The sequence below is a fragment of the Aotus nancymaae genome, unplaced genomic scaffold, assembly GCF_030222135.1.
Source record: "Aotus nancymaae isolate 86718 unplaced genomic scaffold, 86718_ANA_hifiasm-v0.15.2.pri h1tg000011l, whole genome shotgun sequence".
Classification (NCBI taxonomy): Eukaryota; Metazoa; Chordata; class Mammalia; order Primates; family Aotidae; genus Aotus; species Aotus nancymaae.
This window is the reverse complement of record NW_026988422.1, coordinates 51,715,361-51,733,335: the sequence shown is the minus strand read 5'-3', so window position 1 is coordinate 51,733,335 and position 17,975 is coordinate 51,715,361. Positions and strand designations below refer to the sequence as shown.

General features: G+C 37.8%; 1 protein-coding gene across 11 annotated transcripts in view; it reads right to left on the bottom strand.

Moving 5' to 3' along the window:
- RAD51B (RAD51 paralog B) overlaps positions 1–17,975 on the bottom strand; it is a 769,161-nt gene that overhangs the window by 708,872 nt on the left and 42,314 nt on the right. For all 11 annotated transcript variants that reach the window (XR_001105026.2, XR_010342068.1, XM_021675056.2 and 8 more), the window contains exons 6-7: positions 4,352–4,471; positions 2,502–2,685 (exon numbers count right to left, since the gene is read on the bottom strand). Coding sequence is in view for 9 of the 11 variants with exons in the window: in XM_021675056.2 (XP_021530731.1) it covers positions 2,502–2,685; positions 4,352–4,471 (304 nt within the window). In the remaining 2 variants the exon portion in view is untranslated. The remainder of the gene's footprint in view (positions 1–2,501; positions 2,686–4,351; positions 4,472–17,975) is intronic.

Below are 17,975 nucleotides of genomic sequence, written 5' to 3'. Positions count from 1 at the left end.
GGAGGAAGGCAGCAAATCACACTGCCATGTGTGTACCTATGCAACAATCTTGCATGTTCTTCACATGTACCCCAAAACCTAAAATGCAATTAAAAAAAAAAAGTTCATGATTTCTTTTTTTTTTTTTTTAATTAAATCTCAGACCTATGTGAGAGAGTTTTCATTTAAATGCATCAAGTTAGCTAGGAAAATTCTGACATTTTCTAAAGGAAGTATTTTTCAAAATTCTTTTAAAATCAATCTTACAATCTTATTTGTCACAAAAAACAGTTATCACAGGTAAGTACACAGTATAATCTGCATTTATCTCTAAATATAGAAACAAAGACAAAGACAGAGAAATGGGATATTTAGTACCTATTTTTTTTCAGAGGGTTCTATTAGAAACAAAGAAAAGTAGAGCCCCTTTCTCACTTGGGAAAATAAATCGCCTTAGAAAAAACCAAAAAGCATTAGCCTACAGTTACTACTTAAAAGCAAACAAATACAACTTTTAAAAAGTGAATTTTAAGGGCCGGGCACGGTGGCTCAAGCCTGTAATCCCAGCACTTTGGGAGGCCGAGGCAGGTGGATCACAAGGTCAAGAGATCGAGACCATCCTGGTCAACATGGTGAAACCCCGTCTCTACTAATACAAAAAATTAGCTGGGCATGGTGGCACGTGCCTGTAATCCCAGCTACTCAGGAGGCTGAGGCAGGAGAATTGCCTGAACCCAGGAGGCGGAGGTTGCGGTGAGCCGAGATCGCGCCATTGCACTCCAGCCTGGGTAACAAGAGCGAAACTCCGCCTCAAAAAAAAAAAAAAAAAAAAAAAAAAAAAGTGAATTTTATTTTGCACAGGATTAAGTCAAGCAACAGTATGAATTAATAATAAAATAAGAATATATAGTCATCCTGCTGTATCCATGGGGGAATGGTTCCATGATTCCTCTGCAGATACCATAATCCATGGGTGCTCAAGTCCCTCATATAAAATGGTACAGTGTTTGTATATAACCTATGTACATTCTCTTGTATACTTTAAATCAACTTTAGATTACCTATAATACCCAATACGATTTACATGCTATGTAAATCACTGCTAAACTGTATTGTTTAGGGAAAGAGGGAAAGAAAGTCTGTACATGTTCAGTACAAAGACAACAATCCTTTTCTTTTTTTCCAAATATATACATATTTTTAGAGACAGAGTCTCGCTCTGTCTCCCAAGCTGGAGTACAGTGGCATGATCATGGCTCACTGCAACCTTAACTCCTGGATCCAAGTGATCCTCCTGCCTCAGCCTCTTGAGTAGCTGAGAATGCAGGAGCATACAACCACACTCAGTGTTTTTTCAAATATCTCCTCTCCTTAGTTGGTTGAATACATGGATGCAGAACCCACAGATACAGAGGGCCAACTATATACATAAATTCCTATTCAATCAAGTATCTTTATAAACTATTTCAAAGTTCCCTTATTCTCCTTGACCAGAAAAAATATAAATTTCAATTTATCATTTTAACCAACTACAATAAACTATAAAAGATGATCATCACCCAAGATAAACAATATCACTTGACTTTAATTCAAAATAAACTAAAAAGCCATTAAAGTATGTACAATTTTTTGAATGTTACATTTTCTCCCTTGACTTCTTCCTTGGTTTTATAAATCTCAAAGGCTGTGTGATAGTTTATATCACTTATAGATATTCTTCATGTTGCAAAGATCCAAAGCTTTAATTTTCCAAAAACAAATCTAAAAATAACAAAATCGTAACCAAATTTTATCACAGTTTAAGGAACTGTCTTTTCTTCAGATGAAGCATGACTAAAATTGAGAAGCCTGAATGATGATGAGGCTGTGGAACAACTGAAACCTCTGACAGATGGGAATGTTGCAGCTTACACATCACAACCCCTTACAATATCCCGTCATCTTCAGATTTCTGATCACAATGCCTACTACTAAAAACCAAGCCACCAGTAATCTTTCAAGATTTTCTTACTGGCACTTTCATTACTATCATTCCAACACCCCTAAATAGTGACCTTTGACCATTTGAAGCAAACCAAATCCTACCTCACACAAAATAGCACAGAACACAATAATATAGTATCTAAACCTAAAATACTTACAACAAAACTAATGACTGCAACAAAGAAATGGACCTAGGCAATTTCATGAAGTTTTACTACTTTATATTTACTGCAATATGACAAATGTGATATAAAGCATACACAAAGAGTAAACAATGAGAAGTAAGAAAAGGAGGAACTACATGAACTTTTAAAAACATCATTCAAATCTTCTCCAGGCTCAAATTATTAAAAGAATAAAATAATCTCAGCAGATGAACTAATTTAAGATGATGGTGATGTTTGCTATAGCAATTAGACTGTACCACCTTTAAAAAGTCATCTGTTTTACATTTTCCTCTAATTTTATTACTTGATACTATAAGTCAGTGAATGTAATATAAAAGAAAGGAAAAGAAAAAAGGCAGGGGAAAAACTTACTGGGATTGAAAACTCCTCAGCCAAATACTTCAAGGAAGATGCTTCTCTGGCCAAGAACTTGTTTCTTTCTTTGAGATTGCCTGGAAGTTGTGTATCAAACTCCTTTCTGACCACAGAAGCAACAGAGTCAATAATCACAAGTTTAATTCCTTTTGAGATAATTTCTTCTTCCAAAGATTCAATCCTATAAAAGAAGAATTTATAAAATGGTCAATAAATTTAAGGTATAATAAATAAATAAGGGTGTTGCAATGGCTAAGTAACTTAAAAACAATAACAACCTGGCCGGGCGCGGTGGCTCAAGCCTGTAATCCCAGCACTTTGGGAGGCCGAGGTGGGTGGATCACGAGGTCAAGAGATCGAGACCATCCTGGTCAACATAGTGAAACCCCGTCTCTACTAATACAAAAAATTAGCTGGGCATGGTGGCGCGTGCCTGTAATCCCAGCTACTCAGGAGGCTGAGGCAGGAGAATTGCCTGAACCCAGGAGGCGGAGGTTGCGGTGAGCCGAGATCGCGCCATTGCACTCCAGACTGGGTATCAAGAGCGAAACTCCGTCTCAAAAAAAAAAAAAAAAAAAAAAACAATAACAACCTATTCTTCCCTAAGTTACAGTAATGATTTGCAAGAATTCAGTAAACCTAACTTATTTGCAGCTCTTCTAGACATATCATACTTTTCTGGGAACAGAGGAAACTGTTTCTGTGCAGTTTCAGAATTCCTTGGTTCTCCTAAGATAATGCTAATGCTCCAATTCTGGGGTAAAACTACTTGTGGCAGCCAGTCTGCAAAATGGCCCATGCTTACTCCCTTGTCTTGGTATTTCACATCCTTGTGTAGGCCCCTCCCACAGTATACCAGACTTGATCTGTATGACCACAAGCATATGACAAAATGATGGTACTTTATTTCTGAGTGTAGGTTATAAAAGACTACAGCTTCCATCTTGGGTACTGCTTCACTTGCCCAGTCTCTCAGGTCACTTATTCTGGGGGAAGCAAGTTGCCATGTTGTGATTTGTGGAGAGGCCCAGATGGTAAGGAACAAAGGCCTCTTGCCCACTGCCAGCAAGGAACAGAGATCTTCCAACGACTACATTAGGGAGCTTGGAAGCAGATACTCCAGCTCCAGTCAAGCCTTGAGATAACTGCAGCCCTGGCTAACAGCTTGTGTATAACCTCTTGAGCAACACTGAGCGAGAAACACCCAGCTAAGCCACTCCCAGACATTTAACCCTCAGAAACTATGTGAAATAATATATATTTGCTGTTTTAAGCTACTAAACTGTGAGACAATTTGTTAATCATACAATAGATAAGTAACATACCACTTAAATAATTAAATCTAAAATATTTTATTCATTTAATTTTTTCTTTTCTTTTTTTTTTTTGAGACGGAGTTTCGCTCGTTACCCAGGCTGGAGTGCAATGGCGCGATCTCGGCTCACCACAACCTCCGCCTCCTGGGTTCAGGCAATTCTCCTGCCTCAGCCTCCTGAGTAGCTGGGATTACAGGCACGCGCCACCATGCCCAGCTATTTTTTTGTATTAGTAGAGACGGGGTTTCACCATGTTGACCAGGATGGTCTCGATCTCTTGACCTCGTGATCCACCCGCCTCGGCCTCCCAAAGTGCTGGGATTACAGGCTTGTGCCACCGCGCCCGGCCTTAATTTTTTCATTTTTAAAGAAAGACTTCAACCAAAAGGCTATAACAAAGAAAAACACTGAAAAAGTTATTCTAATAATTCTAACCTGTAAAGACTTTTCTCACTCAGAAGCTGAAAACATAAAAGAGAAAACATAAACCTTCAAGGCATTACTAAAAAATCAAAATCTAAAGCTGCATACCTTTGTAGAACTTCATCACAGGTGAGCTCCTGATAAAGATGAACTTTACTGCTTGTCAAAAGTAATTTTTCTTCAGTGTTAAAATATCTGGGAAAACGGGATTCTGCCATCTCAACCAGTCTGTGGGTGAAAAAAAAAAAAAAGGCACAAACAAAAATAACCAATTCTATTTAAAGCCACATTGCTGAATCTCTAATTAATTTTATTTGAGAAACTTATAAGCCTTATCAATAGAGCAGGTATAAGCAAAATGGCTTAATATACAGGTTTAGAATGTAAGCTCACTTTTGTAAGCACTAACAGAGGTTAGCAGTCAGAGCATGAAACCAGCAAGGGCTTTTGGATCTCATCTAACCTTGAGCAAACAACAATGTCTCTGAGATTTATCTTTCTGGGATTAAATACGGTTTTTGTAAATGATATTTAAAGAAGCAGCTATAAGATATGTATACTAAATAAGAATGCTTTCATTTTCTTGAATAAAATAAGTATATTTGAACAAATATGGTATATTATATTCTAATAACCAGGTATTAGTAAGTCTTCATGTCTCAGTCCAGAAAAATACACTTTCTCAAATGAACGAATTCATGCAAATTAATGCCATGCAATAATTCCTTGGTAAACAGAAAATTATGGCCCAAACAAATTAATGTTATCCAATAATTTCTTAGTCAAACAAAAAATGATTTTCTAAACACTGAATTTTAGCCTCAAAGCCAGTTTTTTGTTTGTTTGTTTGTTTTTACTTTAAGTTCTGGGGTACACGTGCAGATCGTGCCAGTTTGTTACATAGGTATACACGTGCCATGGTGGTGGTCTGCTGCATCCATTGCCCCATCATCTACATTAGGTATTTCTCCTAATTCTATCCCTCCCCAATCCCCCACCACCTGCTATTCCTCCCCTAGTCCCCCAACCTCCAGGCCCTGGTGTGTGATGTTCCCCTCTCTATGTCCATGTGTTCTCATTGTTCAACACCCACTTACGAGTGAGAACATGTGGTGTTTGGTTTTCTGTTCTTGTGTCAGTTTGCTGAGAATGATGGTTTCTAGCTTCATCCATGGCCCTGAAAAGAACATGAACTCATTCTTTTTTATGGCTGCATAGTATTCCATGGTGTTTATGTGCCACATTTCCTTTATCCAGTCTACTATTGATGGGCATTTGGGTTGGTTCCAAGTCTTTGCTATTGTGAACAGTGCTGCAATAAACATACATGTGCATATGTCTTTATAATAGAATGATTTATAATCCTTTGGGTATATACCCAGTAATGGGATTGCTGGGTCAAATGGTATTTCTATTTCTAGATCCTTGAGGAATCACCACACTGTCTTCCACAGTGGCTGAACTAATTTACACTCCCACCAACAATGTAAAAGTGTTCCTGTTTCTCCGCATCCTCACTACCCATCTGGTGTCTCCTGATTTTTTAATGATTGCCATTCTAACTGGCCTGAGGTGGTATCACAACGTGGTTTTGAATTGCATTTCTCTAATGACCAGTGTTGATGAGCTTTTTTTCGTATGTTTGTTGGCTGCATAAATGTCTTCTTTTGAGAAGTGTCTGTTCATATCCTTTGCCCCCTTTTTGATGGGGTCGTTTGTTTTTTTTCTTGTAAATTTGTTTAAATTCTCTGTAGATTCTGGATATTAGCCCTTTGTCAGATGGGTAGATTGCAAAAAATTTTTCCCATTCTGTTGGTTGCCAGTTCACTCTAATGATAGTTTCTTTTGCTGTGCAGAAGCTCTTAATTAGATCCCATTTGTCTGTTTTGTCAAAGCCAGTTTAATATATGCAGTATGCCAAACACAAGAGAGTGACAAGTTAAAACACCATCATTCATATTATAAGATATGGAAAGCATTACTAGAAATTTCTCATATATGGTTAAAAATGTTAAAACTACAAGTCTTTGAGTTTAACCATCTCATTTCATTTTAAATGTGTTTGTTTTGTTTTGTTTTGTTTTCAGACAGAGTCTCACTCTGTCGCCAGACTGGAGTGCAGTGGCACAATCTCGGCTCACTGCAATTTCTGCCTCCCGGGTTCAAGTGACTCTCCTACCTCAGCCTCCCGAGTAGCTGGGACTACAGGCACACACCACCACACCCAGCTAATTTTTTGTATTTTTAGTAGAGACGGGGTTTCACTATGTTGGCCAGAATGGTCTTGATCTCTTGACCTCCTGATTCGCCCATCTCAGCCTCCCAAGGTGCTGGGATTACAGGTGTGAGCCACCACGCCTGGCCCATTTTAAATGTTTTGAGTTTAAACATCGCATTTGATTTTAAATAAAATGTCATTTTATCAGCCCTAGTACTTACTTAGCCATCCCAGGGGAACTGGGAGGAGAGGTTGTAAACCTGAAAACCATCCTATATTTTATGTTCCATTTAGAGACTCAAAAATACAAAAGAACAGTGTTTTCATTTCTAAATAGTTAGAGTTCTGGGTCTCTGCTGAGAACTTTAAAAAGATAAACAAAGTAAGTCCTTACATTTGCTATGATCAGAAATAAAAGAGAAAACCCTAAAACAGGAAAAGAGAGAACTTCAACAACTTTTTAAAAGTATATTTTTGAACAATTTGAAAAGAAAAATAAACATAGTTAAGTTGAACAGGAAGAGGAAAAAATACTTCATGAGTAAGGAATAGTACCAAAAGAGGTGTGAAGAGTGAGAATAAAATGGATCAAATAACCATCCAGGAAAAGAGCTTAAGAGAGGCACAGGGATTAAAATGGAAGAAGGAAATGAGGTAAGTGAGGAAATCAAGAAATTAGATGGCATTGACACAGACAGAGGAGCCAAATCCTGAGGGTTTTGGGGACAAGCGTAAATTTTCTGATTAGGGAAACTATTTGCTGAGTTTAGTGCTGGTCAGAGAAGTAGCTAAAAAATCGCTGGCATTTAGAACCTACCAGTTTTTAACAAGATAGGTCTGGCAACATCTTCTAGAAACATGGAAGTTTTTCAAACTTTGAATGCCCAGTTGATGAGGAACCAGACTGAGAGTACCTAACTTATGAGTAACAAGCATTGAACAGCTGACAATTTTCTGCCCTCTAGCACTAGGCTGGATTTCCACTAGTGGCTTGAGTAGTGAAAGGCTCTGGAACTTATTGCTGCTTTCTCATTGCTGAAGGCCTCTCAGAAGGAATGGTGGTCAATGGATACACATGAACAACCTTTATTCACAGTTACCATGCAAATAACTGTACTAAATGGTTATTTACACCCCAATATGCTGTAATTTTTTTTAAGACTGAGTCTCGCTCTGTCGCCGAGGCTGGAGTGCAGTGGCATGATCTCGGCTCACTGCAATCTCCGCCTCCCAGGTTTAAGCAATTCTCTGCCCCAGCGTCCTGAGTAGCTGGGATTACAGGCGCCCACTACCATGCCCGGCCAATTTTTTTGTATTTTTAGTAGAGATGGGGTTTCACCATCCTGGCCAGGCTGGTCTTGAACTCCTGACCTTGTGGTTTGGTTTTATTTTTATTTTTATTTTTTTGAAACAGAGTCTCTCTCTGTCACCAGGCTGGAGTGCAGTGGCGTAATCTTGGCTCACTGCAACCTCCACCTCCCGGGTTCAAGTGATTCTCCTACCTCAGTCTCCCAAGTAGCTGGGACTATAAGTGCACGCCACCATGCCCAGCTAATTTTTGTATTTTAGTAGAGTCGGGGTTTCACCACGTTGGTCAGGATCGTCTCAATCTCCAGACCTCGTGATTCTCCCGCCTCGGCCTCCCTAAGTGCTGAGATTACAAGTGTGAGCCACCGTGCCCAGCCAATATGCTATAATTTTCTATAAGTTTCTCCAGATGTTTTTTATTTTATAATAAATATCTGAAAAAATATAAATCAAAAAACAAATATAAATGCAGTATTTGACATGCCCCATATTCACCCTACTAACTTCTCGTGACAATCTTCATCACAAAGATCTTTTTTGTTTAAGGCAAAAAACAGAAAAGAACCTATCATTTGCTCCCAACATTAGTTACATAAAGTTTGAAAATAATGCCATCTTGTGGAAACCTTTTTATAAGAAGTATTTTTTTCAAAATGAGCACTTAAGATTCATTCATTTGATGAATATTTATTAAGGACCTACTATATGACAGGTACTGTTCTAGGTGCTGATAAAATGGCAATGAACAACCACTACCACCAAAAGAAAAAAAAAACCCTTCCCTCATGGGGTTTACAGTCTACTGAGGAAGACAAACAAATAAATATATATTGTATATCAGGTAATAAGGCTCTAGAGGAAAATGAAGCAGGATGAGGGAATAGAATATGACAGGTGGGGCAAGTGCTATTTTATGTTTTATGTAAAGTGAACTGACAAAGTCTCATTAATAAGGTGACATTTGAGCAAAAGCTTAAAAGAGATGAGAAAATGAACCATGTGGATATCCAGTGAAACAGCACACAAGAATAGAGAATTACAGCAAGTGCAAAAGTTTATATGTGGAAAGATGCCTAGTGTGTTTGAAGAATAACAAACAGACTAATGTATCTGGAACACAGGGAGCAAGAGGGAGAATAATAGAAAACAAAGAACTAGCCAAGGCCAAGATCACATTAAGACCTTTAGGTCTATGGTATTTTGTTTAGCTTTTATTTAGTAAAACAAGAAGCGTAGAAGCAGGAACAACATGATCTGACTTCTTTTTTTAAAGGACTGCTCTAACTGTCAAATGGAGAAGAGGCTATAGATGGGCAAGAGTGAAAGCAAGGAGATCAGCTAGCACAATAGACCAGATAAGAGCTGGCAGTGACGTGACCCAGGGAAGTAACAGCTCAAGTGATAAGAAGTAACTGGACTCAAGATATAGTTCAAAAGAGAAGCTAAAATAATTTCTTGGCCAGGCAGGATGGCTCACTCCCATAATCCCAGCACTCTGAGAGGCCAAAGTGGGTGGATCACCTGAGGTGAGGAGTTGGAGACCAGTCTGGCCAACATGGCGAAACCCTGTCTCCACTAAAAATACAAAAATTAGCAGGGTGTGGTGGCATGTGACTGTAATCCCAGCTACTCAGGAGTCTGAGGCAAGAGAATCATTTGAATCTGGGAGACAAAGGTTGCAGTGAGCCAAGATCATGCCACTGCATTCCCGCCTGAGTAACAGAGTAAGGCTCCATCTCAAATAAAAAAAAAGAATTTCTTGACTAATTGGATGAGCATCTAGAAGAATGGAATGACAATTTTATTGAAGCCGAAAAGACAAGATTCAGATAAAAGTTTTGGTTATTGGTGCTATTTGCATGTTTTATTTCCTTCATAGGGGAATCAAGAATGCAGTTTTGGATGTATCAGGAAATTCATGTATGTAAGCCTATCCAAGTTCCACATCTTTACACAAATGAATATGAATCTGAAGTTCATGGGAAAGCTCAGAATTCAGATATCAATCCAAGAGTTACAGCCTACAGAAGATTTTAAAGATCATAAGACTAGAAGATATCAGGGATTGAGTACAGATATGTAAGAAAAAAGGGCCTAGGACTGAGTTCTGGGATTCCCCAAAGCCTAGAAGTTAAATTGATGAGGAGGATCCAGCAAACGGGACTGAGAGGAGGAGGTGACCAAGAAGTAGGTGTAAAATCAAGAGAGAATGGTTCCAAGAAGCCAAGTGGACTAGGCATGGTGGCTCATACCTGTAACCCCAACACTTTGGGAGGCCAAGGCAGGAGGACTGCTTGAGCCCAGAAGTTTGAGACCAACCAGAGCAACATACCAAGACCTTGTCTGTAGTAAAAATTAAAAAATTAGCTGGGCATGGTGGCATGTGCCTGTGGTCCCGGCTACTCGAGAGGCTGAGGTGGGAGGATTGCTTGAGCCTGCAAGGTCAAATCTTTAGTAAGCCATGATAGCACCACTGTACTCTAGCCTGGGTGACAGAGTTAGGAGAGACTCCGTCTAAAAAACAAAAAAAAGAAGTCAAGTGAAGAAAGCTTTTCAAGAAAAAGGGAGTGATCAACTCTTTCAAATGCTACTATTGGGTTGGATAAAATTTTTTAAATCAGTTGCATTATAGAGCTGGGAATTAAAGCCTGGATAAAGTGAACTCAAGAAAGAATGAAAGAAGGGATTTCCAATTCTGCCCACAAAGGATTAACTGGTACAGGAATTGCACTGAAACAATAAATAGAAAATCAGATAGAATACAAGAAATAACAGTTTTCAGATACTGAATGATAGAAAGCTCGAGATTGTGATCCTTGAGAGAAAGGAAACAAACACAGTGAACCTACAATCACCTCAGCTTACTCAAGAGGCAGTTTCCAGGCTGCAGCACGAGAAAGGGAAAGCAAATAGAGGCTGGTAGACAACCTGAGTTGAGGAGATGAGGATCAGAGTTTGGGAAAGCTAAGGTGGCTAGAACTTACAGGGCAGAGAACCAGAGAGGAAGCAGGTGTGCAGAGTGAGGACTGCAGAGATCTGCAGAGAGGTCTGCTTGAGAACTAATCTGAACACACAAAAATGTGTGAAGGGAAACTATCTGAGGTTGAGGAAAGAACCACCAGAAAGTATTAGACTAAACAATTCCTAGTGTTCACACAAGGGTGGGAATAGTTCGGGTTTACACAAGAGTGAAGAATAAAGAAAACTCATACTACACTGGGCATTGGAAAGAATTCTCAGAAGGATTTTACTTTAGTAGTGGAGCTAAATAAGTTTCAGAATAAAGAGCACAGTCATGCACTGCATAACAAATTTCAGTCAATGATGCATCACTTACACAACGTTGGTCTCAAAAACTTATATAGTATATTTTTACTATACCTTTCCTTTGTTTAGATACACAAATATTATTGTGTTGTAATTGCCTATTCAGTACAATCAATCAATATTGTGAAAATGGCCATACTGCCCAAAGTAATTTATAGATACAATGCTATCCCCATCAAGCTACCATTGACTTTCTTCACAGAATTGGAAAAAACCACTTTAAACTTCATATGGAACCAAAAAAGAGCCCACGCAGCCAAGACAATCCTAAGCAAAAAAAACAAGGCTGGAAGCATCATGTTACCTGACTTCAAACTATACTACAAGGCTATAGTAATCAAAAGAGCATGGTACTGGTACCAAAACAGAGATACAGACCATGGAACAGAACAGAGGCCTCAGAAATAACCCCGCACATCTACAACCATCTGGTCTTTGACAAACCTGACAAAAACAAGCAATGGGGAAAGGATTCCCTATTTAATAAATGGTGTTGGTAAAACCAGCTAGCCATATGCAGAAAGCTGAAACTGGATCCTTTCCTTACACTTTACACAAAAATTAACTCCAGATGGATTAAAGATTTAAATGTAAGACCTAACACCATAAAACCCTAGAAGAAAACCTAGGCAATACCATTTAGGACATAGGCATGGGCAAGGACTTCATGACTAAAACACCAAAAGCAATGGCAATGAAAGCCAAAATTCACAAATGGGATCTAATTAAACTGAAGAGCTTCTGCACAGGAAAAGAAACTATCATTAGAGTGAACTGGCAACCAACAGAATGGGAAAAAATTTTTGTAATCTACTCATCTGACAAAGGGTTAATATCCAGAATCTACAAAGAACTTAAATTTACATGAAAAAAAAAAAAAACCCACCAAAAATGAGGCAAAGGATATGAACAGACACTTCTCAAAAGAAGACATTTATGCAACCAACAAACATATGAAAAAATGCTCATTATCACTGGTCATTCGAGAAATGCAATTCAAAACCACGTTGTGATACCACTTCAGGCCAGTTAGAATGGCGATCATTAAAAAATCAGGAGACAACAGATGGGTACGGAGGATGTGGATAAATAGGAATGCTTTTACATTGTTGGTGGAAGTGTAAATTAGTTCAACCATTGTGGAAGACAGTGTGGCAATTCCTCAAGGATCTAGAAATAGAAATACCATTTGACCCAGCAATCTCATTATTGTGTATATACCCAAAGGATTATAAATCATTCTATTATAAAGACACATGCACAGGTATGTTTATCGTGGCACTGTTCACAATAGCAAAGACTTGGAACCAACCCAAATGCCCATCAATGATAGATTGGATAAAGAAATGTGGCATATATACACTATGGAATACTATGCAGCCATAAAAAAGAATGAGTTCATGTTCTTTTCAGGGACATGGATGAATCTGGAAACCATCATTCTCAGCAAGCTGACACAAGAACAGAAAACCAAACACCACATGTTCTCACTCATAAGTGGGTGTTGAACAATGAGAACACATGGACACAGGGAAGGGAACATCACACTCCAGGACCTGCTGAGGGGTGGGAAGCAAAGGGAGAGATAGCATTAGGAGAAATACCTAATGTAGATAATGGGGTGATGGATGCAGCAAACCACCATAGCAAGTATATACCTATGTAACAAACCTGCACATTCTGCACATGTACCCCAGAACTTAAAGAATAATTTTTTAAAAAGTAAAAAAAAAAAAAAAACCACACACCATATAATGAATTTACTGTATAATAGATAATAGCTAAATATTCTTTAAATTTTCCAGTTTAAATTTCTAATATGATAAATATCAATTGATATAATCCACCTAAACTAGAGTTTAAGGGCCCTAAAAATTAAAACTCTAAGAACTATAGCCATAAAGGAAAATCCAAAAGGTCAGCTACCAAAAAAATCATAGATAACAAAAGATAGCATAACCAAAGTTAAAAGATAAATTATAGCCTAGGAAAAAAATCATATAAGCATTAATGTCCATAATGCACAGAGTATACATATCAATATGAAAAAGTGGGCAAAGTGTATGTCTAGGTAATTTGCCAAAGAAATATCAATGGACAATGAATACATGAAAAGATGTTGGCCTACAACAGTTAAAACAATGAGATGTCACTTTTTCCCATAAGTGTGACAAAAATTAAAGAAACTAAAAACAGTGTTGATGAACGCTCTCAAAGTACTGTTAGTTGGGATACAATTACGTACAATATTTCTAGAGGTGAATGTGACAGTTTATACAAAAATTTAAAACATATCTTTAATGGGTTTCTGATAAAGATACTGATATAAAAGATAAAACTGTAACTATATTAGGAAAAAACTGTAAGACAATATCTTTGATAACAAATGTGAGGGGAAAACTAGTTAATTAAGATCTGAAAACCAATACCATAAGGCAACAAGTTCAAATTTACAAATTTCTGACCAGGCACGGTGGCTTATGCTTGGAATCCAAGCACTTTGGGAGGTGGAAGTAGGAGTGCTGCTTGAGCCCAGGAGTTCGAGACTAGCTTGGGCAAGACGGTAAGACCCTGGCTCTACAAAAAAAAGCTTAAAAATTAGCCAGGTGTGGTGGCACATGCCTATAGACCCAGCTATTTGGGAGGCTGAGGCAAGAGGATCCCTTGAGCCCAGTAAGTTAAGGTAGCAGTGAGCTATGATTGTGCCACTTCACTCCAGCCTGAGTGAGACACCGTCACTAATAAAAATTGTTTTAATTACAATTACAAATTTCTGTTCAACAAAGGACACTATAAAGATGACAGATAACAGAGCGGGAGGAGGTATTTTCAATGCATAAAACTGATAAACAATTAATATCTAGAAGACACATAAAAAACATCTGCAAATCGAGAACAAAAAGACTAGAAGCCCAATGGGAAATGGGGTAAAGACAGACTCATAGATAGAAAGCCCTAACGTCAAACAGGTATTATTGAAAACACAACTTGGATCTTTTCTTGGAGTCAAATCATTTTTTTCAACCACAGTTCAGTGGGAAGAGGATGTGAGTTTATCTCTCAGCTATCTTACTAGCCATATGATTGTGGGCAAATCACATGGTTTCTGAGTCCCATTTTCCTTATTTCTAAAATGAAGATCATAATACCCCATCTCTCACCTGGCAATGCTGCTGCATGTATCAACTGAGATGAATGTCAATTATATCATGCTGCAATATGTTCTAATTAATAAAATATTATTTATAGCACTGTCAGTCTTAATGACCCTTACATTACAGAATGGCTAGCATCCCTAGACCATATCTATTTATTACTGTTAAAAAAAAATTTATTCTTGCACCCCCCCCTACAAATTCCCAAAGTACCTACTAAAGGGGAAACTGCCTGCCATCCTCCCACAACTGAGAACTATTAATTTATAAAATGGAGGTAGTACCATTGTAAAGGGCTATGCTGTCAAAAAAAAGCTACCTTTATACTCTTAGTCCATCAAACCCCAAAACAATATACCTGAAAGCCTATTAAGAGCTTTATTTCTAAAATGTCCTTCCTCCCTGGATAAATCATTTGCATATCAATTGCTAGTGTAGATGTCTGAGGTCAAACACCATGACTTCCCAATTTCCCCTTCTATATTATCTAACTTAGCCTACTATAATCAATAACTGTACATCCACTCTCAGTGTCCCACTACCCAGAACCACTCATTTCTGATAGACAAATAATGCAATCAATCCTACAATCAAAGGATTTACTGTGGTAGAACCCCTTAGAAAATGGTAAGAAGTGCTCCTTTTTTAAAAGAAAAAGAAGTTCCAGAGCACACTTTAGTTTTGCCATCAAGTCTCACCTTGCAAGTGACTATCTATGCCTTAATTTGGACTTGATAGCTACAATGCACTTTAAAGATTCCAATTCTGGAAAGAGTTAACTGCTTATGAATACAGATGGACTTCTTTCCTGATCAGTTCCAGAATCAAAAGGCATATGTCAATTAAGAAGCAAAAACCCTGTTCAAAATCATTAGTTCCCTCTGTGACTTCACAGCTCTTATATAAAAGGAAAAATAAAAGCATTTCATTAGTGACCACATGTCAACTTGAAATAAAACATGTGCTTAATGTAAAAAGTTTTCCAAAATCCTAGTTAAAATATAGCCTCATAAATGTGCTAAAATGTAGGCTTATGGCTTCTCAAAGCTTCTTGTACATATGTACTCTTTCCCTGTTTATTCATTCAATATGTATTACTAAATATAATGATATGAATCTATTAATTCCCCTTACAGATTCCAGAATATTCCAAAGCTTTGTTATAGTAATAAGTACTTATGACTAATTCTACTTTCTATCCTAGAAACTTTTCAGGATTTCCCTCCCCACTAATTCACCTAGATTCACAAATGGTAAGGCTGCTGGAACTGAACTGAGGAAAACCTACCCAGTGCCACGAAACCATCTCAAAAAAATGATTTAGAAGGAATTTATCTCCCCTACTGTTTCTTTCTGGGTCAAAGATTCCAAATTTATACCAACAAGCAATTATGTCAATGGCCTTAAGACCACACTGGTATTACCTTCAGAATCAGCCTGAGTCATGGCTGGCCACTACCACCGCCTGCAATGCCTCCAGTTTTATATACAAATGCAGAAAGAATGACACTCTAAACACAGCTGTATGGTGCATAATAACAGGGATATGTACTGAGAAATGTGTCATTAGGCAATTTCACTGTTGTGTGAACATCATAAAGTTTACTTCTACAAACCTAGATAGTATAGCCTACTACACACATAGGCTACAAATCTGTATATTAACACTCTGTACAGATTTGTAGCCTAGGAGCAATAGGCTATACCATATAGCCTAAGTGTTAACAATTGCCTACAAATTAGCCTCTATGGTATACCAATTGTAACACAGTGATAAATATCTTTATATCTAAACTTTAAAAAGATACAGAAAAATTATGGTATCATCTTATGCAACCACCATCTTATATGCAGTCCATCCTTGACTGAAATGTTGTTATGTGGCGCATGACTGTAGTTTGTTAGGTATTAAACAGAACTATCTGTGGGGAACCTGGCACCCTGAGAGGTGATATGCATACCAAATACAGCAGCTCCTTCAGATCTAAGCTTAGCCACTGCTCCCACACAGTACCAATACAGGTACTTCTCCTTTGTATACTTTGCTATAATATTTACAATTTCACATTTCAGTGATTATTTGATCAATGTCTTCCTCCCTTGCTGGACTAATTGTCTTCCCAATTTTCAAAGCTTTTCTGATTTCATTACAACTCAGGAATACCCACTTCTCTCTCCTAAAATTCCAGTCCTATATCCTATCTACTCAGGTCTCCACCTTCCAGAGTCCTGGCTCTCTCTCTTACTTCCCTAGATCCCTCAGTCTTTCTCACATACTTATTGATCCCCTTCAATTTGCAGTTCTAAGACTCAAATTTATTTTCCTTTATCCATTTTATGTCTAAAAAAACACCTTATTTTAATATCTCTATTACTATTTGCCATCCATATTACCTTCATTTTTTATTTTTAATGCACAGTTCCATCTTTTGGTAACTGTCTCTAATATGGACAATAAATTAATTCAGTTCATGTATACTGGAATTCTCATGATTGCCAAAATTTTCGTAGACTAGAATATGGGAGTGGGTCACTGACTTAATCTATTCATCTATATTCTCAAAGTATATACAAGCATATGGTGCCTAAGGTTATATCAGATCTTAAGAAGGTAAAACAAAACAAACAAACAAAACAGCAGACCTTTTCTGGATCAATCAGAAGAGGATCCAGATCCCTGCCTGAATAGCATTCCCCTCTCCCCAGAGCAGTCCCTCTAACTCAGTCTGGTTAGTGCCAGACTATACAATCACCTAATTCAGGAGACTTTTGACTTCCTTGGGCCACAGCAGCAGCAGAAGAATTTTCTAGGGCCACATATAAAATACACTAAAACTAACGATAGCTGATGATCTTTTAAAAAATTGCAAAAATCTCATAATGTTTTAAGAAAGTTTACGAATTTGTTGGGCCACATTCAAAGCCATCCTGGGCTGCATGAGGCCCATGGGTTGTGGGTTGGACAAACCCATTCTAATTGTTAAACAGTCTGGAGATACACTGCAGTCTATGATGACCAAGCATGATTAACAACTATTTTAGATTACTATTGTCTAAAAGACATGAAACTAGTTAGTGCATTGCTTCTAAAAACAGAACTAACCTTTCCAAAGTGCTTTTAAGTATATCATCTGCAGGATTTTCTTGTTTTCTTTAATACATTTTAAACTTAAGTAGTTTCTATTTATTCCTTCCTTGTTTTCTCTCTCCTTCTTAGTAAAAAGATACCTACATATTTACAGGAAGAAATTATTTTCTACTTTTTCTCACTTACCCTAAATTCTCTATATGTGAGTCCTTTAATCCTTCCTCATATTAATCCTTTAAATGCTCTCTCTTTGTGCTGACTAGACGGCTGGCTTTGTAAGCACAAAGTGGAGACCTTGCTAAAACATGCAGACCTACAACATAGTCCTTTTTGAGTCTCATATTACCCTGCCTTACTTCTTCACTAAGTCCAGAAACAGCTGGGGCTGAAACAGAAACTGTTAATTACCAATCCAATATCTATTTCCACTTCTTCCTTGCTATGAGAGCCCCAGTTTTATTCAGGCAGCAATATTAACCAGGCCCAAACAACTCATAATGATTGCTATGATGATCTTCTCCCCTCAGTTTCCCAGCCTCTTTTTACATGTAGGGGTGGCTCAGTGAGAAATCTGCAGGAGGATTACAGGCAAGAAAAAGGAAATCCACAGATGAGAGGGGGAAGATAGTCTGAATA